Here is a 27977-nt window from a genome sequence, read left to right as displayed (position 1 = left end):
CTACAATCAGGGCATGTGTCCTGACTGGAATCAAACTGTGACCTCCTGGTTTCAGGGGTCGATGCTCAACCACTGAACTACACTGGCTGGGTGGAAATTTCACTTTTAAAAGACAGTTGAAACCAGAAAAGTGAGCTTCTTGGACTACCATCTGCCTTTCTGCCACTTACTGACTCATATACTGAGAACTGACCCTGCATTCAATCTCATATGGGAAGGTTAGAATTAGTTAATAAGCTTCTATTAATATTCATTTCCAAATTTTAATAGCAAGACAAGAAACATTATGAATATTTAAAAATTATATGATCTCTTGGATAATTAAACCTCCCATACTACACTAATTTCTTTACTCATATAATATTAATCAGATGACTGATATTAAATATTCCGAAAATAAAGTACAAACCCACAGTTTGTTTTTGGAATCATTTCTACATAAAATATACATTATCTTCTGATTTGGATCATTATAAAATTCTGATAGTTAATTTACTCATTAGGTTTCATAGCTCCCATGTTTGGAGTATTTAATCAGATTCCCAAAAAAGACCAATAATTAAAAGAAAACCACCCTGTTAAACTTTGACTGCAAGATCACATTTCTAAGAGTTAATAGTTGAGAGAGCCTCAAAACTGAGGGTATGAAGCAATTCAACAGATTGGTCCTCAGCCAGATGGGGATACTTCATTCCAGTGGCAGGTGGTTCCTTTGCAAAGAGGATGCTTATAGTGAGAGATTTGGGTGGGTGGATGTTAGAGCAAAGGTCAAACTGTTCATAAAGATTCAAAGACATGTTTTCAGGGTCCAAGGAGTCTATGAGAGTTCTTATATTCAATATTCTCCATTTTATGAAAATGTAAAAAAAGTGTTGTAAGCCAATTTTAGATCATCTAGATGTGACTGCATTACTGAGTACTGCCACAGTGTTTTTGTGTTTACAGTTCAGCTAGTCCCCAGTGATATCTATACTAATGAAAGAGTAACATGCAAATTGACCATCACTCCGCTATGCCCACCAGCCAATCAGAGCGAGTATGCAAATAAACCCAACAAAGATGGTGAGGAGCAAAGACTGAAGACAGCGTAGAAGGAAGAGGGAGGGAAAGCGGAAAGCAGGGTGGCGGCAGCGGGAGGGAAAGTGCGGGGGTGGGGGGCGGCGGTGGCGGTGGTGGGAGGGAAGTCCGCCTCGGCAGGCTTTGCTCCCTTCTCTGCTTTGCTCAGGCCGCAGCAAGCCCTATTCTTGCAGGAATCTTCTTGCAATGGGCCTCTAGTCCTATCTAATAAAAGAGTAATATGCAAATTGACCATCACTCCAACACACAAGATGGCTGCCCCCATGTGGTCAAAGGTGGCTGCCCCCATGTGGGCACAAGATGGCCATGACAAGATGGCCAGCAGGGGAGGGCAGTTAGGAGGGACCAGGCCTGCAAGGGAGGGCAGTTGGGGGCGATCAAGCCTGCAGGGGAGGGCAGTTAGGGGTGACCAGGCCGGCAGAGGAGGGAAGTTGGGAGCGACCGGGCCTGCAGGGAAGGGCAGTTGGGGGGGACCCAGGCATGCAGGGGAGAGCAGTTTGGGGGGACCAGGCCTGCAGGGGAGGGCAGTTAGGGGTGACCAGGCCTGCAGGGGAGGGCAGTTAGGAGCAAACAGGCTGGCAGGGGAGCAGTTAGGCATCAATCAGGCTGGCAGGGGAGTGGTTAGGGGGTGATCAGGCTGGCAGGCAGAAGCGGTTAGGGGCAATCAGGAAGGCAGGCAGGCAAGCAGTTGGGAGCCAGCAGTCCTGGATTGTGAGTGGGATGTCCGACTGCCTGTTTAGGCCCGATCCAGTCGGACATCCCTTGAGGGATCCCAGATGGGAGAGGGTGCAGGCTGGGCTGAGGGACACCACCCCCCCACCCCCATGCATGAATTTCGTGCACCCAGCCTCTAGCATTATATAAATTGACAATATTTATTCCTTGAGTTGTGTTAGTCTAAATGGGTTCCAGTTAGATATCTCTCTCCCTCCCATCAACCCTTCCTCTCTCTCTCACACACATACACTCTTTTACTTTACTCAAGAGAAGAAGCAGCATGAGGAAAAAGGAGTTGGAGGAAATAGACCACAGTCTGGACCAGACGGTCCCATTTCTGAGGGGCCTTTCTGTCAGGGATGCTTTCCAAGCAGAGTTCTGATTATAAAGGTCCTTTCTCCCACTAAGTCCCCAAGATCTATGCACTCTCCCTCTGCAACAGCAAGGCATTCATTACATGAAATGAAAGCCAATTTGTCACAAGTATTTGAAGGAAATTGCAGAGGACAGTTTCATATCCTGCAGCTCCTAGTGAGCACAAATGCACACAATAGCAATTAAAGGCCCAAGCAAAAAGAAAAAATTAGTAAAAAGAGAGATGATGAACCATATTGGAATCAGTGCAAAAAGTTTATATTCCAAGGCCTAAACTTTGATCAAATGTGTCAAAACTAATGACCTTTATTGGCATAGGAGCATTCACACTAGGAAGCCATCAGACCACCATGGGTCGGTGTGAGTATAGATGGCCAAAGTATAGTTTGATGATACAAGACCAGGAAATAAGAGAGGACGAGGGCCAGGCATGAATGACTGATGTCAAAGTTTCCATGGGATCCTCCTCAAGCTCAGGCCTTCATCAGTCCCCACTGAGAGGGGCAGGAGAGTCACACAATAATTATGGGTATAAGTGTACATACACAGATATATGCATTTGCACTTACTCTGTATATATGCAATATATTTTATTTACTGTATGTAGTTATACTTAATTTAACTAATTGAAAACTCCATATAGTTCAATCCATTTTATATTTTTAGTTTTTCTCTATTAACCCTTTTGTTCTACTTATAAAGTTTGAAGCTAAAAAAAAAAAAAATCCTGAACTAATAGTAAGAGCATCTACTGACCTAACCAAGAATTGCATATTATCTTTGTGGCAGAACAGGCAAACACATCCCTTTAAAAAGATACCAGAAAAGGGGCAATTTCTGTTTGAGTGGAGTGACCTTACAATTGCATGGAGGACTGGGTGTACTATGTATTATATTAAAGGCACCTGGTGCATACTTATTGAATAAGTTGACTAATGAATGAATGATCATCCTATTTGGACCTTTAGTGACGCCTTTGGGAGTTACACAGTCTTACTGTCAATATGCCTTTCTAGGAGCTGACATAACTATTCTATGTGTAAGGTGGTGAGGAGGGAAGGGAAGCTTTTCCCAAGCCTGGATGGCTGGGTTTCATTGGGGGCTGGAAGTAAGAGGAATGTAGCCTGCTTCCTGCCAATAGAATTGGGATGGCGGGGGGTGTATAGGGGGGGGGGGGTGGATCCATGAGCCTCCTTTCACTTCATACTTTCTCAGTTCCTTTCAGTCCAAGCTGGCAATGTTTTAGACAACATATTTTTGTCTTATCAGAAATCAGTGTTTCTGATAAAATTTTCTCAATAACCAAATGAGCTATTGTGGATTTATGGGGATTCACCCCATTAGACACATGCCACACCCACAGGTATTTTTGAGATAATCCCTTCTCTCTTTTGGCTTCCTGTTGAGGTGGGCCAAGAAAAGACTGTCCTTAAACATCCTAAAGGCCTTCTAGTGTGAGAAGATCTGTAAGAAACACCATTAATTTCCTGGAAGGGTCTTTCATGTGACTAAACACTCTAATCTTTTCATCTTTTTGAGGTTATAACAAAGGGTTTTATATTAGCACACTCAGCCTTTTCCCCATCCTATGCTGTTGGCAACAATCTCTTAACTCCAGGGTAGGTTTGGAAGTTAAAGCAAGAATATATTTTGGGCATATCAGATTTGAAGCAGTGAGATATGTGAGTCTGCAGTTCAAGAGAGAAGTCTAGTCTGGAGATATTAATTAGTATTAATCAGCATATTAATGGCACATAAATTATGTTGGATAGATTAAGATCACCTAGAAGGTACACACACTTTAGAAACTGTTTTCCGTTCATCACACATGGAGTTCATTACTTGGGAGAGCTTTCCACCTACCTGCAGGACAGAATTTCCCTAGACTTTCTCCCACCACATTACTGTGATCTTCCTATCCCTAGTTTCCAATAATATATTCGCTGAATTTTTCTGAGCTCTCACCAGCCACATCTCTACTGTTTGTATTTCTATTAGCAGTCTGTTCAAGGCGTTCTAGTCTTGTTTCAATCATGCTCCTCAGATTCTTCCAGCATCTCCCCAGACCCCAATTCCAAAGCCACTTCCACATGTTTCTAGATTTGTTTTGGCAGCATTTTACTTGTAGATACTAAATCCTGTGTTAATTTTTTAATTGCTGTGTAACAAATTACCACATATTTAGCAGCTTAAAACAACACTCACTTACTAGCTCAGAATCCTCTAAGTCAAAGTTCACTATAGTGTGGCTGGGCTCTCTGCTCATGACATCACAAGGCTGAAATCAAGGTGTTGACAAAACTGAGTTCTCAGCTGGATGCTTTAAAGAAAAATCTGCTCATTCTTGCTTTTGGCAGAATTCAGCTCCTTATGGTTACAGAACTACAGTACAGGTTATAGGTTCTCACTTCCTTTCTGGCTGTCAACCATGGTCACTCTCAGCCCCTAAAATCCCCTCCTCCCATTCCTTGCCATGTGATCTCCTCAATCTTTAAGCCGCAATGTGAGTTATGTTCTTGTCGTGTTTCAAATCTCTGACTACCCCTCCTGTGAGCAGCCAAAGAAAACTCTTTGCTTTTAAATGACTCATGGTTAGGTCAAGCCCACCCAGATAATCTCCCCCTTTCCCAAGGTGGTCTGTGTTGTACAATATAACCTAATCCATGGTATTTACCACCCTGGCGGTTATACAGGGCATGCATCTCACAGGAGCAGGAAATCTTGGGGCCCATCTTAGAAGCCTGCCTATTACAGGAGTTATTCATTGGCCCCTTTATGTATCAACAATCCCAAAGAAGCAGAGTTTAAAGTCTGGGAATTTAGTTTTTTATCATTCTCCTGTGCTGACCTTCCCCCTCTCTCTACCCCACTTTTAGCTCTTTAGATCAGTATATTATTAGATTAAGAAATACTGGAGAAGAGATTGTTATGATTTTATAACGAACTGCTCTCATAAGAACCCAGAGATTCCCACCCTGAGAGAATGGTTTTGATCTGAATTGGAAGGTACTGTGGATTCAAGCACAGAGCTTCTTGAATCTTCTATGAAGCAGCACTGCATTCTGTTTATGATAGCCTGCCCTCTTTTGTTTTAGACTCTTCCTCCTCTTCGCTGGTTATCTGTCTGTAGGACAGATATAATTCTGAGTATTTGCCAGGCCACCTGAAGACAAGGAGGAGCACCCAAGTGCCAAGTTTCTACTGGAGCCTGGGTCTCTTGGTATTTATTGGTGCAATGTCACTTAAAAATAAGAGATCACAAAATGATAGATTTCCCCCCCTCCCCCCTCCCCGCAAAAAAAATCTCTGAGGTAAGGCTGAAGGCCACATGACTGTGGAGTCATTCTGACTTCCCTGATAATGCTCCTTATCCCTCAGTCATACAATGTGGCTGGTTTCAATGCTCAATTAGGAGTTGGCTAAAATTGGGGGAGACTTGTGGTATGCCTGACAAAGGAAGGACAAGTCTCTTTTTTAGGTGAGCATTGGTTGAAATCTTCATTTTGGGAGCAAGGCTGAAACTTTCCTTACTTCGGATTCCATAAAACTCCGAGCATCGTGCAGCAACAAACTCCTAAAATGCTGTGATATAGAGCTATCTTTATGTTACTCAAGCCATCCGAAGAGCCACGTCTACTGAAAAGGTGATGCTGAGACCAATATCACACATCAAGTGTTTTAAGGTTCATCTAGCACAGTAATTTTGTTTCTTACAATAGCAACTAGGGATAGTTTATAGAAAGGCAACATCTTTTGATTTTATCATGACAATAATTTCAAAAGTGGAAAGAGGCTTCTGAAATATTACCATTATCTCCTAACAGTTTATAAATCAAAACTTTCCTGGAGTCTAGAATAAAACCATGAAAACTGTGGATATTATGTTCAACTAGAGTTTTAAAACACAGAAAAGAGTGATCTAATAACATAAAGGTAGATTTCGAAAGGATATGGGCACCAACTAGGGTAAACTTTGACACTGAATACAAATCAAAATGTTATTCCAACAAAAATACAGTATTATTCCAACAAAAAGACATTATTATTCCATAAAAGACAAACACTGGGAAGAAGAATTAGGACAAAGATATCTCTTGTTCATGAACCCTGCAGTGGGGTTTTACACATAGTTTCTCTATCTCTGTAGCTGCTCTCTTAAAAAAAGAGAAAGCCAGGCAGGTGAAACAGCCCCAGCTAACACAGCAACCAGTCTCAAGACAGCGAAACTGCCTATGAGAGTTTTTCTGCCAAGCTAGTGTTAAAATTAAAGCACTAAAATTTGTCACCAACATATATAATAGCTAAAATAAATAGAATGTGGATTTCTGGTTAGTATACATAAAGGTAGCCAGAACTATGGTGAGTATGTCTGAGTTAAGATGGAAATCTCCTTTCTTACTTTAAACACATAAATATTTTGGACAAACTATAACACAACACTACACACACACACACACACACACACACACACACACACACCAATGTCCCAGTGCTGAAAATAAATGGAACTCAAAATCAGAGCAGTGAGAGGAAGCCAAAGCCTAGGGACTCTTGGGGAAATGAGATGGGTCTGAGAACTTGGTGGCAGGACTTTTAATACTAATTAGTTGTAGGGCCTGTGCACACAGGAGCTAGAACCAAGCTTACAAAGAGCAAGAAGTCATGCAGGGATCATCCATATACAAAATGGGAACTAGATGCACTATGACCACCCCCCAGGAAAGTGACAAGGGGACCAGAGGAGTAAAGGGTCAACTGGAGAACCCAGGCTGGGGCTGTGCATCTGTGCTGAGTCAGCACCCACTCCAGCTCCCAGCACAGGTTCCGAGTCTCAAGTTAATATACCAACTGGTCCTGGGCCAGTGAAAGGCATGGGGCCCTTAGCAGAGGCAAACATAAAAGCACTCTGTAGAGATGCTCTCACTACCAGGTCACAGTTCCTAAAGGAATGCACGACCCAAAAAGAGAAAGCTTAATAACTTCAATTACTTGATCATTTTAAATTTCTGTGAAACTACAGATGCCACAGAGAAAATTTAGAGGCAAGTGACCAATGGAAGAAAACATTTGGAACCCATATAACTAATGAAAAGAAATGCAGAATTTATAAGAACTTCTACAGATTAATAAAGAAAAAAATGGACAAATGGACAAAAAGTACGAACAAGCAATTCACAGATGAAGAAAACTGCCCAATGAATATGAAGAGATTTTCAATCTTGCAAGTGATCAGAGAGTCCAATTTAAAACAATGACACACTGTTTACATTTATAAGATTGGCACAAGTCAAGAAGAAAAGTTATAATATCTTATAAAATAAAATAAAAAAACCTTATGAAATGGAAAGCATACAGATCCAAGAACATAGTAATTCCCCTCCGAAGTGTACCCTAGAGAAAGCTGTGCACATATGCCCCAGTGGACATGTATGCAGTGGCTGCTATAGCATGGTTACAAGAACAAAACTTTAGAAACTTAAATGTCAACCACTAAGAGAAGGGATAGGTGGTAGCCTACTTCTACAATGGAACACTGTGTAGTAGTTAAAAGGTATGAACGAGGTCTCTGTATATTAACATAAGTATATCTCAAAACTGTAAGGTTGAATGAAGTACATGCTGCAGAATGATCCAATATGATAGTATTTATGAAAAAGTTTAAATTCACAAGCTACATATTAAAATATGTAAAAAGCAATAATAAGATAAGAGGAAAGATGGCAGGAAGGTAGGGAGGAAGAGTGTGTGAGAGAGTGAGGGAGCGATAGAGGTGTGTTGGACGTGTGTGGGTGTGTGTGTGAGTGAAATAGGGACAGTTAGACCCTGCAGTTCTTCCAGGGGGCTGCCAATCTGGGCAGTCTTAGATGGCAAAACCCCGCTGCCACCGCAAACACTCTGAGGAGGACACCGGCGGCACAGAGACCACACCATCTTGAAGAACAGAACTGCTTGAGACTAGAATCCTAGCCTTGCCAACACCCAGACTGGTCTTAGAAGCAAACCAGGACCCTACAGCCACACTGGTAAAAGACCTGCGATCACTACTGCAGACCCAGGGACACCAAGACTCCAGGCACCACAGCTACAGATTTCTGTGAGTCACAAAGACAATTCCCCCTCCCCCGCCGCCCCCACGGCAGCGACATAGAAACTACCAGACCCCAGCCGCACAATAAGGCTTTCTGCTCACACAAAGCAGTGGCGACTCTGCCTGACTTTGAGCCTTGGTGTCAGACACGGAAAGTTTGTTTCCCACGACTCGTCTCCGCGCCCAGGCGGAGACTGAGCTAAATTTGAGCCTAGCTGCTCATCCCTAGGGAGGTAGTTTTCTGTGACCAGATCGCGCGCCCACGCATGGCAGGGAGACCGCGCTGAACTTGAGCCCGAACTCGCAAACTCTGGGAATTTGTTTCCCGCGACTCGTCTCCACACCCAGGCAGGGCAGGGAGACAGTGCTGAACTTGAGCCCAGACTTGCAAACTCTGGGAATTTGTTTCCCGCGACTCATCTCCATGCCCAGGCAGGGCAGGGAGACAGCGCTGAACTTGAGCCCAGACTTGCAAACTCTGGGAATTTGTTTCCCGCGACTCATCTCCACACCCAGGCAGGGAGACTGAGCAGAATTTGAGCCTAGCTGCTTATCCTTAGGGAGGCAGTTTTCTGCGACCAGATCGCGTGCCCATGCAGGGCAGGGAGACAGCACTGAACTTGAGCCCGTACTTGCGAACTCTGTGAATTTGTTTCCCGTGACTAGTCTCCGCGCCCAGGCAGGGAGGCAGTCCTGAATTTGAGCATAGGCGCACGACCTTGGGGAGATTGTTTTCTGCGACCAGATCCTGCACCCACATAGGGAGACAGCACTGAATTTGAGACTGGGGGTGCAAACCCGGGGAGTTTATTTCCCATGACCAGACCCTGCACCTCAGCAGAGAGGCTGTGCTGAATTTGAACCTGGATGTGAGGACTTGGGGAGTTTGTTCCCCACGACCAGATTCTGTGCCCACACAGGGGGGCAGCGCTGAATTTGAGCCTGGGTGCATGGACACAGGGAATTTGTTTTCCACTGTGCACACCCGTGTGACCAGACCCCACACCCACACTAAGTGGGAGTGCCACCTGACTTTGATTCAAAACAAGCGCACACAGAAGGCTGTTAACCACAGGGCAGAAGTGGACCTCCTGCCAACACAGTGCAACTAAGCAACCTGGTCTCCAATCAGATCGGGGAGCCTGAATCTCCATGCAAGAGGCAGCAATGAGCACCAGTGACTAGACCAGGGGTGGGCAAACTTTTTGACTCGAGGGCCACAATGGGTTCAACTGGACCAGAGGGCCGGAACAAAAGCATGGATGGAGTGTTTGTGTGAACTAATATAAATTCAAAGTAAAGGAGCGGAGGGGAGAGCAAGAGAACCCTCCGCTCTTTCGGCTCCATGGGCCGAATAGAACAGCCGAATGGGCCGGATCTGGCCCACGGGCCGTAGTTTGCCCATGGCTGGACTAGACTCTGTTCCTCATTGCGTGCGCCTGGGATCCCTGATTCCCAGTACATTGACACTAAGAGCCAGTGACTCCAATTCTTGGCGCATGTGCACACAGGGACCCTGATTCTCAGTGCTAGGTAGCACCAAGCAACAGAGACTCTGATACTCAATTCTCGGCATGGACACAGAGAGCCTCCGACTCCTGACACGCAATAGGGGACTTTGATTTTTGGCGAATGCCAGTGGGTCCTCTGTTTCAATGTGGCGCAGGCCGCACTAAGTCTTTGATTCTAGGTGCAAACATAAGGCCACGCTAAGTGCCTGTGACTCTGACCCAGGGCGAGTGTGGCTCCCAGCAACCCACAGCAACCGCACGTCTTGGTGTCAGAGCTCTTCAGTTACATTTGGGGGGTACAAAACTCCCACTGCACATGGCCCAGGCCCCCGCAACTCGACATTTGAACCTTTTGGTGATAGTCAGAATGGGGAGATAACAATCCCCAGAGGAAAAGAAAAGGAGGAATTTCCCAGAAAAGAAATAAGTGAAACTGAAGCATGCAACATGACAGAAAAAGAATTCAGAGTAATGGTCATACAATTTCATACAATGGATGGAGGAAAAAATCAACAACCTATACAAAAATCAAGAAGAAATGAAAAACGATATAGCTACAATCAAAAACACCATGGAAGGCTTCAACTGTAGAGTAGAAGAAGCAGAGGACCGAATTAGTGAGTTAGAGGATCAGGTACAGAAACAAGCCCAATCTGAACAGCAACTAGAGAAAAAAATTAAAAAGCAGGAGGAGAGCCTAAGGGAGGTTTGGGACAATGCAAAATGAAATAACATACGTATAATAGGGCTGCCAAAAGGACAAGAAGAGCAGCAAAGGTTAGAAAATTTACTTGAAGAAATAATGACAGAAAACTTCCCTGATATGGGGAAGAAAAAAGTTACTCAAGTACAGAGAGTCCCAAGCAAGATGAATCCCAAAATACCCACACCAAGACACACCATAATTACAATGTTATTGACAAAGAGAGAATCTTAAAGACTGCAAGAGAGAGACAGAAAGTTACCTACAAAGGATCCCCATTCAGATTATCAAATGATTTCTAAACAGAAACATATCAAGCTAGAAGGGAATGGAAGGATATATACAAAGTGATGCAAAGCAAGGAACTGAATCCAAGAATACTTCATCCAGCAAGACTATCAATCAAAATTGAAAAGGAAATCAGGAGCTTCGCAGACAAAAAAAGGCTAAGAGAGTTTATCACTATCAAGCCAGCAATGCAAGAAATGCTAAAGGGAATGCTATAAAAAGAAGAAACAAAAAGGTAAGAAGGAACACAGCCTCAAAAAATAAAAATGGCTACAAACAAGTACCTTTCAATAATAACTTTAAACGTAAACGGACTAAATGCTCCAATCAAAAGACATCGAGTGGCTGAATGAATAAAAAAACATGACCCATATATATGCTGTCTACAAGAGACTCACCTCAGAACAAGGGACTCACACAGACTGAAAGTGAAGGGATGTAAAAATATCTTTCAGGCAAATGGAAATGAAAAAAAAGCTAGGGTAGCAATACTTATATCTGACAAAATAGACCTCAAAGTGAAGGCCATAATAAGCGATAAGGAAGGCCATTTCATAATATTAAAGGGACCGATACAACAAGAGGATATAACCCTAATGAACATATATGCACCCAATGCAGGAGCACCCAAATACATAAAAAAACGCCCGGAAGATATCAAGAGAGAGATTGACAACAATACAATCATAGTAGGGGACTTTAATAGACCACTCACATCACTGGATAAATCCTCTAGAAAAAAATCAGCAAAGAAACAACAATCTTAAATTACTCACTAGATCAGATGGACTTAATTGACATCTTCAGAACATTTCACCCCAAAGCTGCGGAATATACGTTCTTCTCAAGTGCACATGGGACATTTTCAAAAATAGACCACATACTGGGTCACAAGCAAAGACTCCCCAAATTCAAGAAGACTGAAATCATACCAAGCATCTTTTCAGACCACAATGGCGTAATATTAGAAATAAACTACAATAAAAACAATCCAAAATACTAAAACATTTGGAAGCTGAATAGCATGTTATTAAATATTGATTGGGTTACCAATGAGATCAAAGAAGAAATTCAACATTCTGGAAACTAATGACAATAAAAATACAATAATCCAAAATCTATGGGACACAATGAAAGCAGTCCTAAGAGGGAAGTTTATAGCTCTACAGGCCTACCTCAAAAAACAAGAAAAAAGGGTAGTAAATAATATAACACTACAACTCAAAGAATTAGAAAGAGAGCAACAAGAAAAGCCCAGAGTGAGAGAAGGAAGGAGATAATAAAGATCAGAGTAGAAATAAATGACATAGAGACCAAAAAAAAAAAAAAAAATTATAAAAGAACAATGAAACCAAGAGCTGGTTCTTTGAAAGGATAAACAAGATTGATGAACCTCTAGCCAGGCTCACCAAGAAGCAAAGAGAAAGGACTCAAATAAACAAAATCAGAAATGATAGAGACGAAATAACAACAGACCCCACAGAAATACAAAGGATTGTTAAAAAATATTATGAACAACTCTATCTAACAAACTAGACAACCTGGAGGAAATGGAAGTATTCCTAGAAAAATACAACCTTCCAAAACTCAATCAGGAAGATTCTAAACATCTCAATAGGCCATAACTATGGAAGAAATTGAAGCAGTCATCAAAAAGCTTCCAGGAAACAGAGAAACCAAGATGGCGGCATAGGTAAGCACCTAAACTGCTGCCTCGCACAACAATTTCAAAACTACAACTAAAAAACAGAACGGACACCATCCAGAACCACAGGAAAGCTGGCTGAGTGAAAATTCTACAACTAGAAGGAAAGAGAAAAGCTCATAGAGAATTGGAGGTACGGCAAAGGGTCTTTGTGCGCGCAGAGAGGAAGGGCGGCTGAGAGCCTGGCTGACTTTCTCTGGCGGAAGGGGGAAGGAAGCCCCCGACAACACTGAACCCCAGTTCTTACTGCACTGAACCCCAGTTCCGGGCGAGCCCCTGGGGACCCACGCTCTTACGGGGGAAGTCTGGACACTCGGGCGGAGACTTGGGAGCTGGGGAAGGCAGAAGTCTGAAGGCGCGCGCATGCCAGTGCGCACAAAGGCTGCGGAGGTTGCCACAGGCTTTCCCTAGTGGAAGGGAGTCGGAGGCTCCTGACTGCCCTGAGCCCCAGTTCTGACTGCACTGGACCCCAGTTCCAGGCGAGCCCCTGGGGACCCACGCTCTTGTGGGGGGAATCTGGACTCTCGGGCGGAGACTTGGGAGCCAAGGAAGGCGGAGGACTGAAGGCGCGCACGTGCCAATGCGCTCAAAGGCTGCGGAGGTTGCCACAGGATTTCCCTAGTGGAAGGGAGTCAGAGGCTCCTGACTGCACTGGGCCCCAGTTCTGACTGCACTGAACCCTGGTTCCAGGCGAGCCCCTGGGGACCCATGCTCTTGTGGGGGGAGTCTGGACTCTCGGGCGGAGACTCGGGAGCCGGGGAAGGCAAAGGTCTGAAGGTGCGCGCGTGCGCGCAATGGCAAGGCTGACAGTAAGCCAAGACTGAGACTCCACCCCATCCAAGCTGAGCACAGAGGCTATTGCAATTTGGCAAGTCTAATCCTATAAGTCTGTCTCTAGCACCAAACTTCTCCCAGCATAGACACAGCTGATCCTTACAGCCAACTGGCCTGGAGGTCAATTCTTCCCAGTGATACCAACAACAATCAAGACTTAATTACAACAAGGCTGTACACACAGTCCACAAAGGGGTGCACCAAGAGTGTCCACCTCAGGTTAACTGGGGAGGCAGACCCACTGGGCCATATAGGAAACATAGCACACAAATCTACCTTACCAACTCAGGGAAGCAATGAAAAATGGGGAGACAAAGAAACAGATCACAAACGAAAGAAATGGAGGAAAACAAACGACTGGATATAGAATTCAAAACCACGGTTATAAGGCTTTTTAAGAATATCCTAGAAAAGGCCGATAAATATAACGAGACCCTCGAAGATATGAAAAAGGACCAACTAGAAATTAAACATACACTGACTAAAATAAAAAATATTATACAGAGACCCAAAAACAGACTAGAGGAACACAAAAATCAAGTCAAAGGTTTGAAATACAAAGAAGCAAAAAACACTCAACCGAAAAAGCAAAAAGCAAAAAAAAAAATCCAAAAAGTTGAAGATAGTATAAGAAGCCTCTGGGACAACTTCAAGCGTACCAACATCAGAATTATGGGGGTGCCAGAAAAAGAGAGAGAGCAAGATACTGAAAACCTATTGGAAGAAATAATGACAGAAAACTTCCCCCACCTGGTGAAAGAAATAGACTTACAAGTCCAGGAAGCGCACAGAACCCCAAACAAAAGGATTCCAAAGAGGACCACACCAAGACACATCATAATTAAAATGCCAAGAGCAAAAGACAAAGAGAGAATATTAAAAGCAGCAAGAGAAAAACAGTTAGTTACCTACAAGGCAGCACCCATACGACTGTCAGCTGATTTCTCAACAGAAACTATGCAGGCCACACGGGAGTGGCAAGAAATTTTCAATGTGATGAATAGCAAGAACCTACAACCAAGATTACTCTACCCAGCAAAGCTATCATTCAGAATTGAAGGGCAGATAAAGAGCTTCACAGATAAGAAAAAGCTAAAGGAGTTCATCACCACCAAACCAGTATTATATGAAATGCTGAAAGGTATTCTTAAAGAAGAGGAAGAAGAAAAAAGTAAAGATAAAAATTATGAACAACAAATACATATCTATCAATAAGTGAACCTAAAAATCAAGTGAATTAAAAACCTGAGGAACAGAATAATCTGGTGAATATAATAGAATCAGGGGTATAGAAAGGGAGTGGACTGATAATTCTCAGGGGTAAAAGGTATGGGGGGTTCATGAAGAGACTGGACAAAAATCATACACCTATGGATGAGGACAGTGGGGGGGAGGTAAGGGCAGAAGGTGGGGTGGGAACTGGGTGGATGGGAGCTATGGGGGAAAAAAGGAGAAACAATTGTAATAATCTGAATAAAGATTTATTAAAATAAAATAAAAATAAAATAAAATTAAAAAAAAAAAAAGCTTCCAGGAAACAAAAGCCCAGGGCCACATGGTTTCACAGGAGAGTTATACCAAACATTCAAGGAAGAACTAAAACCTATCCTTCTCAGACTATTGCAAAAAATTCAAGAGAAGGAACAATTCCAAACTCATACTATGAAGCCAGCATTACCCTAATACCAAAACTAGATAAAGATAACACAATGAAAGAGAATTACAGGCTAATATCCCTCATGAACATAGATGCCAAAATCCTCAACAAAATTCTAGCAAATCAGATCCAGCAGTACATCAGAAAGATCATACACCATGACCAAGCAGGATTTATCCCAGGGATGCAAGGATGGTACAATATCCGCAAGTCAAAACGTGATACATCACATAAATAAATTGAGTGAGAAAAATCACATAGTCATATCAATTGACGCAGAAAAGGCATTTGACAAAATCCAACATACTTTCTTGATAAAAACTCTCAGCAAGGTGGGAATATAAGGATCATACCTCAACATCATAAAAGCCATATATGACAAACCCACAGCCAGCATCACACTCAATGGACAAAAACTAAAGCCATTTCCCCTAAAAACAGGAACAAGACAGGGATGCCCTCTCTCACCACTCCTGTTCGACATAGTACTGGAAGTACTAGCCATTTCTATCAGACAAGAAGAAGAAATAAAAGGCATCCAAATTGGAAAAGAAGAAGTAAAACTGTCCTTATTCGCAGACGACATGATACGGTACACAGAAAACTCTAAAGACTCCATCAAAAAATTATTAGACTTAATAAATGAATTAGGCAATGTAGCAGGATACAAAATTAACGCCAAGAAATCTATGGCATTTCTATACACCAATAGTGAACTTACAGAAAGAGAGACTAAAAAAGCAATCCCATTTATCATCGTACCAAAAAAATTAAGATTCCTAGGAATAAACTTAACTAAAGAGGTAAAAGACCCATATGCAAAAAACTACAGGACACTGAAAAAAGAGATAGAGGAAGATATAAACAGATGGTAGAACATACCGTGTTCATGGATTGGTAGAATCAACATCATTAAAATGTCCATACTACCCAAAGCAATCTATAGATTCAATGCACTCCCCATTAAAATACCAATGGCATATTTCACAGACCTGGAACGAACTCTCCAAAAATTCATCTGGAATAAAAAAAGACCCCAAATAGCTGCAGCAATCCTGAGAAAGAAGAACAAAGTAGGTGGGATCTCAATACCAGATATCAAGCTGTATTACAAAGCCACTGTTCTCAAAACAGCCTGGTAGTGGCACAAGAAAAGACATATAGATCAATGGAATAGAATAGAGAACCCAGAAATCGACCCAAACCACTATGCCCAATTAATATTCAACAAAGGAGGCATAAACATACAATGGAATCAAGACAGTCTCTTCAATAAATGGTGTTGGGAAAATTGGACAGATGCATGCAAAAAAATGAAACTAGACCACCAACTTAAACCATACACAAAAATAAACTCAAAATGGATCAAGGACTTAAACATAAGACAGGAAACCATAAAAATACTAGAGGAATCCACAGGCAGCAAAATCTCATACATATGCCGAAGGAACTTCTTCACTGATATTGCTCCTAGGGCAATGGAAAATAAAGGGAAAATAAACAAATGGGACTACATCAAAATAAAAAGCTTTAGCACAGCAAAAGCAACCATCAACAAAACAACAAGAAAGACCACTTCATGGGAGAACATATCTGCCAATGTTATTACTGATAAGGGTTTATTTCCAACATCTACAGGGAACTCATACAACTCAACAAAAGGAAGATAAACAATCCAATCAAGAAATGGGCAACGGACCTAAATAGAAATTCTAAAGAAGACAGAGGAAGGCCAAGAGACATATGAAGACATGCTCAAAATCACTAATTATCCAAGACATGCAAATCAAAACAACAATGCGGTACCATCTCACACCTGTCAGAATGGCTATCACCAACAAATCAATAAACTACAAATGTTGGAGAGGATGCGGAAAAAAAGGAACCCTCGTGCACTGCTGGTGGGAATGCAGACTGGTGCAGCCACTGTGGAGAACAGTATGGAGTTTCCTCATAAAACTAAAAATTAAACTCCCACTTGACCCTGTAATACCACTTCTAGGGATATATCCCAAGAAGCTAGAAACATCAATCAGAAAGGATATATGCACCCCTATGTTCATAGCAACACAATTCACCATAGCTAAGATTTGGAAACAGCCTAAGTGCCCACCAGCAGATGAGAGGATTAAAAAACTGTGGTACATCTATACAATGGAATACTACGCTGCGCTAAAAAAGAAGGAATTCCTACCATTTGCAACAACATGGATGGAACTGGAGAGCATTATGCTAAGTGAAATAAGCCAGTCAGAGAAAGATAAATATCACATGATCTCAGTCATCTATGGGGAATAATGAACAACATAAACTAATGATCAAAAATAGATCCAGAGACAGGGAAGCATCGATCAGACTGTCAAACCTCAGAGGGAAGGTAGGGGAGGGTATGGGTAAGGGGGAGAGATCAACCAAAGGACTTGTATGCATGCATATAAGCCTAACCAGTGGACACAGACAACAGGGGGTTGAGGGCATGAGTGGGGGGCGGTTGGGAAGGTAATGGGGGGATGAGGACAAATATATACCTTAACCCAGTGGTCAGGAAACTGCGGCTCGTGAGCCGCGGTTTGCAGCTCTGTTGACTAATGAGTTTGCCGACCACTGCCTTAACCAATAAAGAAATTAAAAAGGAAAAAAAAAAAGCAATAATAGACAGCCTAGAAAGATAGAAATAAAATTCATGATGGAGATTGCCTCTGAGGAGGTAAGAAGGGCAATGAGAATGAGTACATCCTCAAAAGAGGACTTCAGCTTTATCTGTAGAGTAAAATAACCTGGCGGATGAAAATATTAACAGTTTCAAGGCTAGGTGGTGAAATAGTGAAGCATTTTTTATATCATTCTCTGTATTCAAAAAAATACTTCCTAAATGTACTTCTATCCTATATAATAAAAGTCTAACATGCAAATCAACCAAATGGTGGAATGACTGGCGGAATGACCGGTCGCTATGACGTGCACTGACCACCAGGGGGCAGATGCTCAATGCAGGAGCTGCCCCCCAGCCCGCAGGCCCCAGGCCAGCCAATGGAGGCGACCAGCGGTGGTGGCAGGAGGCGGGGCCGGTGAGCGGGCAGCACCAGGCCAGCCAAGGTGGGTGCCAGTGGGGGCCCCCCGGATCGCCCCGCCAGTCACTCCACAGATCGGCCCTGATCACCGGCCAGGCCTAGGAACCTTACCCATGCACAGATTTTGTGCACCGGCCAATAGCTATGATGTGCACTGACCACCAGGGGGCAGACATTCAATGCAGGAGTGGAAACCACAGGCATGGAAACATGGAACAGACTGATGAATCTCTGAGGGAAGTGGGGAGAGGGGAAGGTAGGAAGAGATTAACTAATGATCTTATATGCATAATAGTGGCCCGGTGCACCGATTCATGCACCGATGGGGTCCCTCGGCCTGGCCTACGGGGATTGGGCCAAAACCAGCTCTCTGACATCCCCCAAGGGGTCCCAGTTTGCGAGAAGGTGCAGGCCAGGCCAAGGGACCCCACCGGTGCATGAATTCGTGCACCGGGCCTCCAGTAAATAAAATAAAACAGATGCCTTGGTCCTATAGAATTGCAAGAGGTTGACCATGAATTTGGCTTACAGATTAATTATTCCTTTTATTACTCTTTGTTTAGTTGTTGTTTTTGTTTTGGTGTCAGGCCCAATATCAATAGCTCATCTACAAGCTGATAAAAGTCTTTCTGCCATCTTTCAAAATGCCTTCTCACACGGACATTTTATGACAGTCACTGACTGCACTACGGTCAACCAAAATGCTATCCCAATATGCTTGGTCTTTGCCATGGCCCTGCTCAGTAAAGACTTAACAACAGTCACAAAACCTGTCTTTTCTTTACCCTCAGCATCTTTTCTAATCACAAGTATCTGTGATTATGCAGGCTAATAAAGTGGATTCTCCTTCATGTCCAAAAATCTTCCTAAGAACTGCCTATGAAAATCCCATGCCAAACACCAAGGTTAATCAAAGCTCAATCAGGCAGTTAAACATTCATTCACACATTCACAGCAACAGCGAATTTTATACTTTTTCTTTCTTTTCTTCTCTTTGTAACAATTTCTTCTTCTTCCACAGTTTCTCTTTCTCCTCTTCCTTTTCCCTTCTTCTGGCAGAAATTTCCATTTCCAGTTGTGCTACCTCTTCCTGGTGTGCTCGCCACTGAAGAACCTGAAATAGAAATTCATTTCAATAACAATTCACACTCATGTGATTTTACTGATCACAATGAGACTAGGTTCTATAACAAGCAGATGTCAAAGTTTTTCCAAATACACATTAAAATTCTGTGTGCACATGAGTGTGATATGTGTGCAATGTGTGTGTGTGCTTTAGTGTTAAAAGGAGAAAGCAACCTTAAAATCACCTCATTCAGAGATTCTTCACTTGGATTCATGGAGTGAAATCCTAAAGACTCTGTGAATTAACTTAAAAGGATCTATGGATTCTCATAAATAACATATGAAAATTTCTCTATTTTTTGCTTAGGTGTGTTTTTCTGAAGCAACAGTTCCAGCTTTTGTTCAACAATTTTATAAAAATCTCAAATGGGAGGAGAAACCAAGATGGCGGCATAGGTAAACACCTAAACTGCTGCCTCGCACAACAATTTCAAAACAACTAAAAGACAAAACGGACATCATCCAGAACCACAGGAAGGCTGGCTGAGTGGAAATTCTACAACTAGAAGGAAAGAGAAAAGCACACTGAGACTCAGAGGAGCTGCAGGAGGCAGAGGTACCAAGACGCATGTACGGAGAGGACTGGCAACTGAGTGTGTGGCTGGCTTTCTCAAGCCGAAGGGAGACAAAAGCTCCCAACTGTGCTGAACTCCAATTCCGGGCGAGACTCTGGGGACCCAGACTCATATGGGGTGAAACTGGACTGTCAGGAAAGAGAAAAACACACTGAGACTCGGAGCAAATGCAGAAGGCAGAGGTACCGAGGTGCACGCGTGGAGAGGGTGGGCAACTGAGTATGTGGCTGGCTTTCGCAAGCGGGAGGGAGTCAAAAGCTCCCAACTGCACTGAACTCCAGTTCTGGGTGAGACTCTGGGGACCAAGATTCATTCGGGGAGAAACTGGACTGTCTGGCAGCGGGCGGAACTCGAGGGCGGCTTTCTCTCAGAGGTGCTTGCAGCGATTACCACGGGACACTGAGACCCAGGGGCCTCTTAGGGCAGGGCTGATGGGAAACCAATGCTGTCTGCTCCGCCCTGAGACTCCACCCCATCCAAGCTGAGCACAGAGGCTTTTGAAGGTCTTGTCTCATAAGGGTGTCTCCAGCACAGAAATTCTCCCAGAGTAGACACAGCTGATCCTCACAGCCCATTGGCCTGGAGGTCAATTCCTCCCAGTGACACCAACAACAATCAAGGCTTAACTAAAACAAGACTGTGCACACAGCCCACAAAGGGGTGTACCAGGAGTGTCTACCTCAGGTAACTGGAGATGCTGAACTACTGGGCCCTATAGGACACCTAGCACACAAAGCCATTCTATCAACTCAGGGAAGCAGCCAAAATGCAGAGACAAAGAAACAGATCACAAATGAAAGAAATGGAGGAAAGCAAATGACTGGATATAGAGTTCAAAACCACAGTTATAAGGTTTTTCAAGAATTTCCTAGAAAAGGCTGATAAATTTAGGGAGAGCCTCGAGGATATGAAAAAGGACCAACTAGAAATTAAACATACACTGACTGAAATAAAAAATATTATACAGAGACCTGACAGCAGACTAGAGGAACGCAAGAATCAAGTCAAAGATTTGAATTACAAAGAAGCAAAAAACACTCAACCGAAAAAGCAAAAAGAAGAAAGAATCCAAAAATATGAAGATAGTGTAAGAAGCCTCTGGGACAACTTCAAGCGTACCAACATCAGAATTATAGGGGTTCCAGAAGAAGAGAGAGAGAGAGCAAGATACTGAAAACCTATTGGAAGAAATAATGACAGAAAACTTCCCCCACCTGGTGAAAGAAATAGACTTACAAGTCCAGGAAGCACAGAGAACCCAAACAAAAAAAATCCAAGGATTACACCAAGACACATCATAATTAAAATGCCAAGAGCAAAAGACAAAGAGAGAATATTAAAAGCAGCAAGAGAAAAACAGTTAGTTACCTACAAGGGAGCACCCATACAACTGTCAGCTGATTTCTGAACAGAAACTATGCAGGGCAGACGGGAGTGGCAAGAAATATTCAAAGTGATGAAGAGCAAGAACCTACAACCAAGATTACTCTACCCAGCAAAGCTATCATTCAGAATTGAAGGTCAGATAAAGAGCTTCACAGATAAGAAAAAGCTAAAGGAGTTCATCACCACCAAACCAGTATTATATGAAATGCTGAAAGGTATTCTTTAAGAAGAGGAAGAAGAAGAAAAATGTAAAGATAAAAATTATGAACAACAAATACATATCTATCAACAAGTGAATCTAAAAATCAAGTGAATAAAAAAATCTGATGAACAGAATAAACTGGTGAATATAATAGAATCAGGAGCATAGAAAGGGAGTAGACTGACAATTCTCGGGGGGAAAGGGGTGTGGGGGTGCAGGGGGGAAAGGGGTGTGGGGGTGTGGGAAGAGACTGGACAAAAATCGTACACCTATGGATGAGGACAGTGGGGCGGGGGTAAGGGCAGAGAGTGGGGTGGGAACCGGGTGGAGGGGAGCTATGGGGGGAAAAAAGAGGAACAACTGTAATAATCTGAACAATAAAGATTTATTAAATTAAAAAAAAAGAAATGCAAAATAGAAAAAAATAAAAATAAAAAATAAAAATCTCAAATGGTCCTAAGGTGCTAAAAAGTTTAAGAACCACTGATTATTTCATCCTCTTTATTTTATAAGTGAGGAAAATGAGCCCAAAGGAGGATGAAAAAAATTTTTTTCAAGACATTTAAAAGAACTTTTGGGGTACTGATAGGTGTTATTGGTAGAAATAAACTGCTACAGCCCTTACTGGGCAATCTGTATCATAATATAACATATGTATAGCCTTTGACCCACATCCCACTTTCAGGAAGTTATTCAAAGACAATTTGACAAGTGCACAAAAATGTACCCATTGGAACATTCACTGCAGTGCTGCTTAAACACAAAAATTGGGAAGAGTCTAAGTGTCTGGCATTAGGAGACAGCTTAAATGAATTATGGTACCTTCATACAATGACTGCCATTGAAAAAGATGCTTTTTATTTATATTCACTGACATAGAAAATGTCCACAACATATTGTTAGGTGCAAAAAAGCAGATGCAAAACCACTTTACAGTGTGATCTCATTAAAATAAATATCATCTATATATCTACACATAGAGATTTTGAAGGAGGTTTATCAAAATAATATATTGGCTATCTCTGAATAGCATTATTTCATGGAATTTTAAAAATTTATTCCTTAAGCCTGTCTGTGCCAAGGTATATTTTTACAGTGAACATGTATTATCTTTGTAAGCAAGGAACCAATGAAACTAACAAATAAAATCAAACCCTTACATGTTCCATGGACACATGTATCTAAGGAAACAGAGAGAAGGGAGATGGAGAAATGTGCAGAATTTTTTTTTAGTAAAGGAGGGAACTAGCATTCCCAACTTAATACCTTGCATTACATATTTGATATAAGCATGACTCATTATGGTAATACATAAAATGAAAACTGAATAACTAAAATGTCCTAAAATATGATGAAGTCAAGTGACTAAACAGTTAAACTCTTTTTACACTTTAACTATTCTAAGTTTGTTTTCTAAAAATATATTTGCCCTATATATCAAAATAACCAAAAAAAAAAAAAAAAATCAGACTCTTGGTTTTGAAACACACTTAGGTTTTCCTATCAGCTGCTATTCTGGTCATCATATTTACATTCTTCTTTGGAAATCCATACCTAGAATAAGATCACCTGTGCCTTCTGTCCTGACCCCCTGCTTCCAAACCTTTCCTTCCTGTAACCCACATGCTATCTTAAGCATGCTGTATCAAAATCAAGTGTCCAAGTGCTGCTAGTGATCTTCCTCACAAACACCTGAATGACAGCCCTCAGTCCCCCTTTCCTAAACCTCATGGTGGTACTTAACCCTGCTAACCATCTCTTCATGTTTAAAACTCTTTCCTGCACAGGCCATACATTGTCTACCATGCTTCTCCACTAATGGATACTACTCTTTTCTTCTTCCTGCTTCCTGTACCCACCTCACACCCGCAACTCTACTGCTATCCTTTCTCTTTGACCTCAGCCTCTCTATGATCATTATTTGACGTGCACATTCTCTCCCATGAGTTAACCTATCATTTCTGTGTATCTGACTCTAAAATGTACTCTTTTTGTCTGCAACCCCATCCTAACAAATATGTAATGCCTTTGCTATTTGTATGTGCATCCAAAATACAACATTTCCAAAGTGAAACTCAACATCTTTAACTTGGCTGCAGCTTTACACCAAGCCCTGTGGGCCTGCCTCTTCTTTTATTATTATTTTTTTAAATATATTTTTATTGATTTCAGAGAGGAAGGGAGAGGGAGAGAGAGTTAGAAACATCAATGATGAGAGAGAATCATTGATCAGCTGCCTCCTGCACACCCCCTACAGGGGAGTGAGCCCACAACCCAGGCATGTGCCCTTGACCAGAATCGAACCCGTGACTCTTCAGTCCGCAGGCCAATACTCTATCCACTGAGCCAAACCAGCTAGGGCCTGCCTCTTCTTTTAAACATCCTGTTTGTTCTGTGGAACCACAAGTACCTCTGTAGTTTGTAATTTCTTTATTATGCACACCAATCAACATGACTAATTCTTTACAATTTACGTCTGACTTAGGCAATCTTATATATTTTAAGTTCAGATGAGCTTTTACTTATGACAAATCAATTTCTAAACTATTGAATTTCCATAGGCCACTTCACTGTAATTCCCTCCAGTGGTCAGCAAACTGCGGCTCTGTTGACAAATGAGTTTGCCGACCACTGCCCTAGACCAGTGGTCGGCAAACTCATTAGTCAACAGAGCCAAATATCAACAGTACAACGATTGAAATTTCTTTTGAGAGCCAAATTTTTTAAACTTAAACTTCTTCTAACGCCACTTCTTCAAAATAGACTCGCCCAGGCTGTGGTATTTTGTGGAAGAGCCACACGCAAGGGGCCAAAGAGCTGCATGTGGCTCGCGAGCCACAGTTTGCCGACCACGGCCCTAGACCACTCCATCTACCTGCTAAATGCATTTAGAACAACACCAAAAAGTTCAGGAAATTGTGTCAATTTCTCCAATGAGAACTAGAATGGTTCAGCCTTCTCATTGTCCCCAACAATGTCCCCCATTAACCCAGCTAATGTGTTATCTCTAGGTAGGTTTTGTTTCTCCTTCACCTTCCCTTACTGCTCTTAGCCTCACAGCACGGTCCATACTATTTCCTCACCGGCAGTGCTCTCAGTTTCTCCCTGGTTCATAAAATGCTTCTTGGTCTGCACATGTCGCATGTCTTCCATGAAGCATTCTCCAACCCATGCTCATCTCTCTTTTCTTAGTCGTTTTATTATTCCATAATTGCTCTTGACTTGTTTTGAGCATAATGCTTCTAGTTCTATTTAGAACAGGGTCCATGATATATATGTATTTTGTCTTCCCTTTTTATTGTCTTGCAAAGTGCTAGCACATCATAGGTACTCCATAATTACCTATTTGTTTACCAAAATAAAAATTTTTAATAAAACCTAATAAATGAAGAAGAAATACCATTAGAATATATCATTTTGAAACATCTAATCAAATAATGAGTCCTCATTCATGGTCACCAAAACTAAAAACTGCACGTTAATAGCTGATGGGAAACTTTATAATGGTTGGGTCAGAGTGGCAACAATTGAGCACACTAAACAATTTAACACTGCAGAAAAGTAAGCAGACATTTTGGCATCTTAATGGAAGTAAGTAACATTCCCATAAACTTTTCTTGACAAAAAAATAAGAAGGAATATAATCAAACCTCAATATCCATGGATCAGGATACAGGAAATTCAGCCAATGGAGAAACACAAAATGACAGTATGGGAATGCAGTCAGCAAAACTGAACCCTGAAAACTTGAAAGGACTTTGAAAATTACAAAAAATAAAATAAAATAAGGAGAACTATGGATTAGAAGAGATTTAAGAAACATAGCGACCAAATATAATATATGGATCCTATTTGGATTCTGATTTAAATAAACCAAATGTGAAAAGAAATTATAAAACAACTAAGATTTCCATTTTGATTAGTTAATTGATGCTATTAAGGAAATATTGTTAAAGTTTTTAGGTTTGATTATAGTATGGCTATGCTTTTTGAAAGTTTTTCATTTTAGAGAGATACTGAAATACTAACAGATGAAATGATACGTCTGGGGATTTGCTCACTATTAGTTATCCTATGGGCATGGGAGAGTAGGTAAAGGCATAGATGAAACAAATTTGACTAAAGAGTTGATGATAACTGTTGAAGCTGAGTGATGACAGACTTTTGTCTATGTCTAAATGTTTCCACACTAAAAGTTGTATTTTAAAAAAACCATAAAAATAATGTATGTCCAAAGATATTTGTATAATCAAATACTGTAGTCTCAAGGTTTTCAGAGAGTAGGAAGAAAATTTGAGATGCAGTGAACTAATGAAAAGAAAAATAGCATACACTTGGCCTTTCTGAGTACTGAGATTATTTCTGTAAATTCCAACAGAAAGAAGTTTGGGCCTTGGAACTACTCTTCTCACCTTTAGACTTAAGACTAACTTATGGGAATTATAATTAAATAACCTTTGCATAAGTGATACCATATAATGTAATGATGCAAAGTGTAAGTAGCTATCTGTAACTGGAGATTTCTGTTTCCAATGGCAAATATAGCAAGAAAATTACCAGACCAATAAAACTGGGATAACCCAGTTTACCCACCAATTTATCTGATTTACCCTCCCTTGTCATTTGCAAGTCTAAAAGATGTTTCTCCTGTTCTCCAGAAAATATAAGATTATGGCTATTTTTTTTTAATGGGTATAAACACCATACATGAAACAAATGCAAGTTCAGCAACCAAAAGCCAATGGGTTGTAGCTGCCAAGCAATATATGAAATGCTGGAGCAGGGAGGGGAGGGGGACTCTCGGGCAAGTCAGCATCAGCCTTTAGACACTAAATTGCTTCCATTTAATATGGGAATCATGAGAATGGTCAGGGACCCTGAGAGGTTTGACTGAAATCAATAACTCACAACATCAACTGTAGTTTTTACCATACCCCAAAAATGTGAAGAGTAAAGGAGAAAAGGTTGTTGAAGCTGGCATTATCTCCCAAGGAGCCAGAGATGTGAGATCTTGATGAGAAACACGCTCTGCAGCAGTCGGTATCCAGGCAGCAAGGTAAATGAGGCTTTTCAGAATGCACAATGGGGAAGGTCAAGAATCTAGTGGGAAAGGGGGGGCCATTGAGAAATCCTTAACAAATGGATGCCCACAGAGGCAGCCAAGGGCTTTGGATGGCTCCCATGTGGAGAGAACGACAACCGATTATGGTATTTTTGAGATGCCCAAGAATAAGAAAGCTGGCCGGTGGGTGAAGAAATTAATATTAGCACAATAGGCTAAAGCACATAAAACTTCTGAGCAAACAGTGAGCAAAATGGAAGAATAGCCTGGAGAACCTTTTAGTGGTTTTATCTTAAAGTGTTGGCTAATTGTGCAGCTTTAAACAGAGCTAGCGAACATAACTGTGTAATAATAATAAGCACAAAAGAACGTTACCAAAGTGGCAGTCAGGAGTGCATTGTAAGAAAAACATTATTTAGATTATTAACTTTGGGGCATTTTACCAGATCTTTAGTTGATATTTTAATATTCCTGCCAGAGGTACAGTCTTTGAATGAATCATTAGCCTAATAAAAATCAAGTAACATTTAAAATATGTTCATCTATTGCAAATAATAAATTAATGGTTGAAAATGAAAATGGTTAGCAGCATTACGTATATTCCTTGCTCTTACTGTAAAAGTAAAATGGTTCAAGTGAAATTAAAAACACATATATTTTCAGAATGAATAAAATACTAGAAAAACAAAAAATGAAAACCATAAAAACTTCAAAGGTAATAATGAAAACTAACATTAAGGTAACAATAGTAACACAATTTTATGTCAAAATTGAGAGCTTTGAAAAAAATCTATTATAAATGGCAATGTGCTAAAAAAAAAAAATGAGTACAATGGTCCCCCTTTATCTGTGGGACATATATTTCAAAGCCCCCAGTGGATGCCTGAAACCATAGACAGTACCAAACCCTATATATACTATGTTATTTCCTATACATATGTATCTATGATAAAGTTTAATTTATAAATTAGGCATACTAAGAGATTAACAGCAATAAGCAATAACAAAATAGAACAATTATAAATATACTAGAGGCCCGATGCATGAAATTCCATTTAATATTGGAATCGTGAGAATGGTCAGGGACCCTGAGAGGTTTGACTGAAATCAATAACTCACAACATCATCTGTAGTTATTACCATACCCCCCCAAAAATGTGAGGTTATGATACAGCCCAACCAGTGGTCATTCCAGAAGGTCATTCGCCATCCGTTCTATTTAGTCTATTAGCTCTTTATTATATAGGAGGATACTGTCATAGAATTTATGTGACTGTGGTGTCTCTTTCTTTTCTCAAAATATCTTATTGTACTGCACATACAGCATGGATATGCTGGACAAAGGAATGATTCATGTCCCAGGCAGGACAAAGCAGGACAGAGCGAGATTTCATCACACTACTAAGAACGGCGCACAATTTGTCTTATAAACTGTTTATTTCTGAAATTTTCCACTTAATGTTTTCAGATCACACTTGATGCTGGGTAACTGAAACTGCAGAAACTGAAACTGAGGATAAGGGGGGACTATAGTATTCAACTGTTAGTCGGTACACCTGCATTTTTGTCTTATTTCTTCCGTTGTTACATTGTACAGTTTT

At 41.4% G+C, this 27977-nt stretch overlaps 1 protein-coding gene across 1 annotated transcript in view; it reads right to left on the bottom strand.

The window, feature by feature from the left end:
• Positions 1 to 27977, bottom strand: part of CCDC148 (coiled-coil domain containing 148) — a 186054-nt gene that overhangs the window by 67218 nt on the left and 90859 nt on the right. The window contains exon 10 of the mRNA XM_080669329.1: positions 19000 to 19140. Within this exon, the coding sequence (XP_080525455.1) occupies positions 19000 to 19140 (141 nt within the window). The remainder of the gene's footprint in view (positions 1 to 18999; positions 19141 to 27977) is intronic.

The sequence above is a fragment of the Plecotus auritus genome, assembly GCF_963455305.1.
Source record: "Plecotus auritus genome assembly, chromosome: 5".
In the NCBI taxonomy this organism is placed as follows: domain Eukaryota; kingdom Metazoa; phylum Chordata; class Mammalia; order Chiroptera; family Vespertilionidae; genus Plecotus; species Plecotus auritus.
This window is presented reverse-complemented; position numbering and strand designations above follow the sequence as displayed.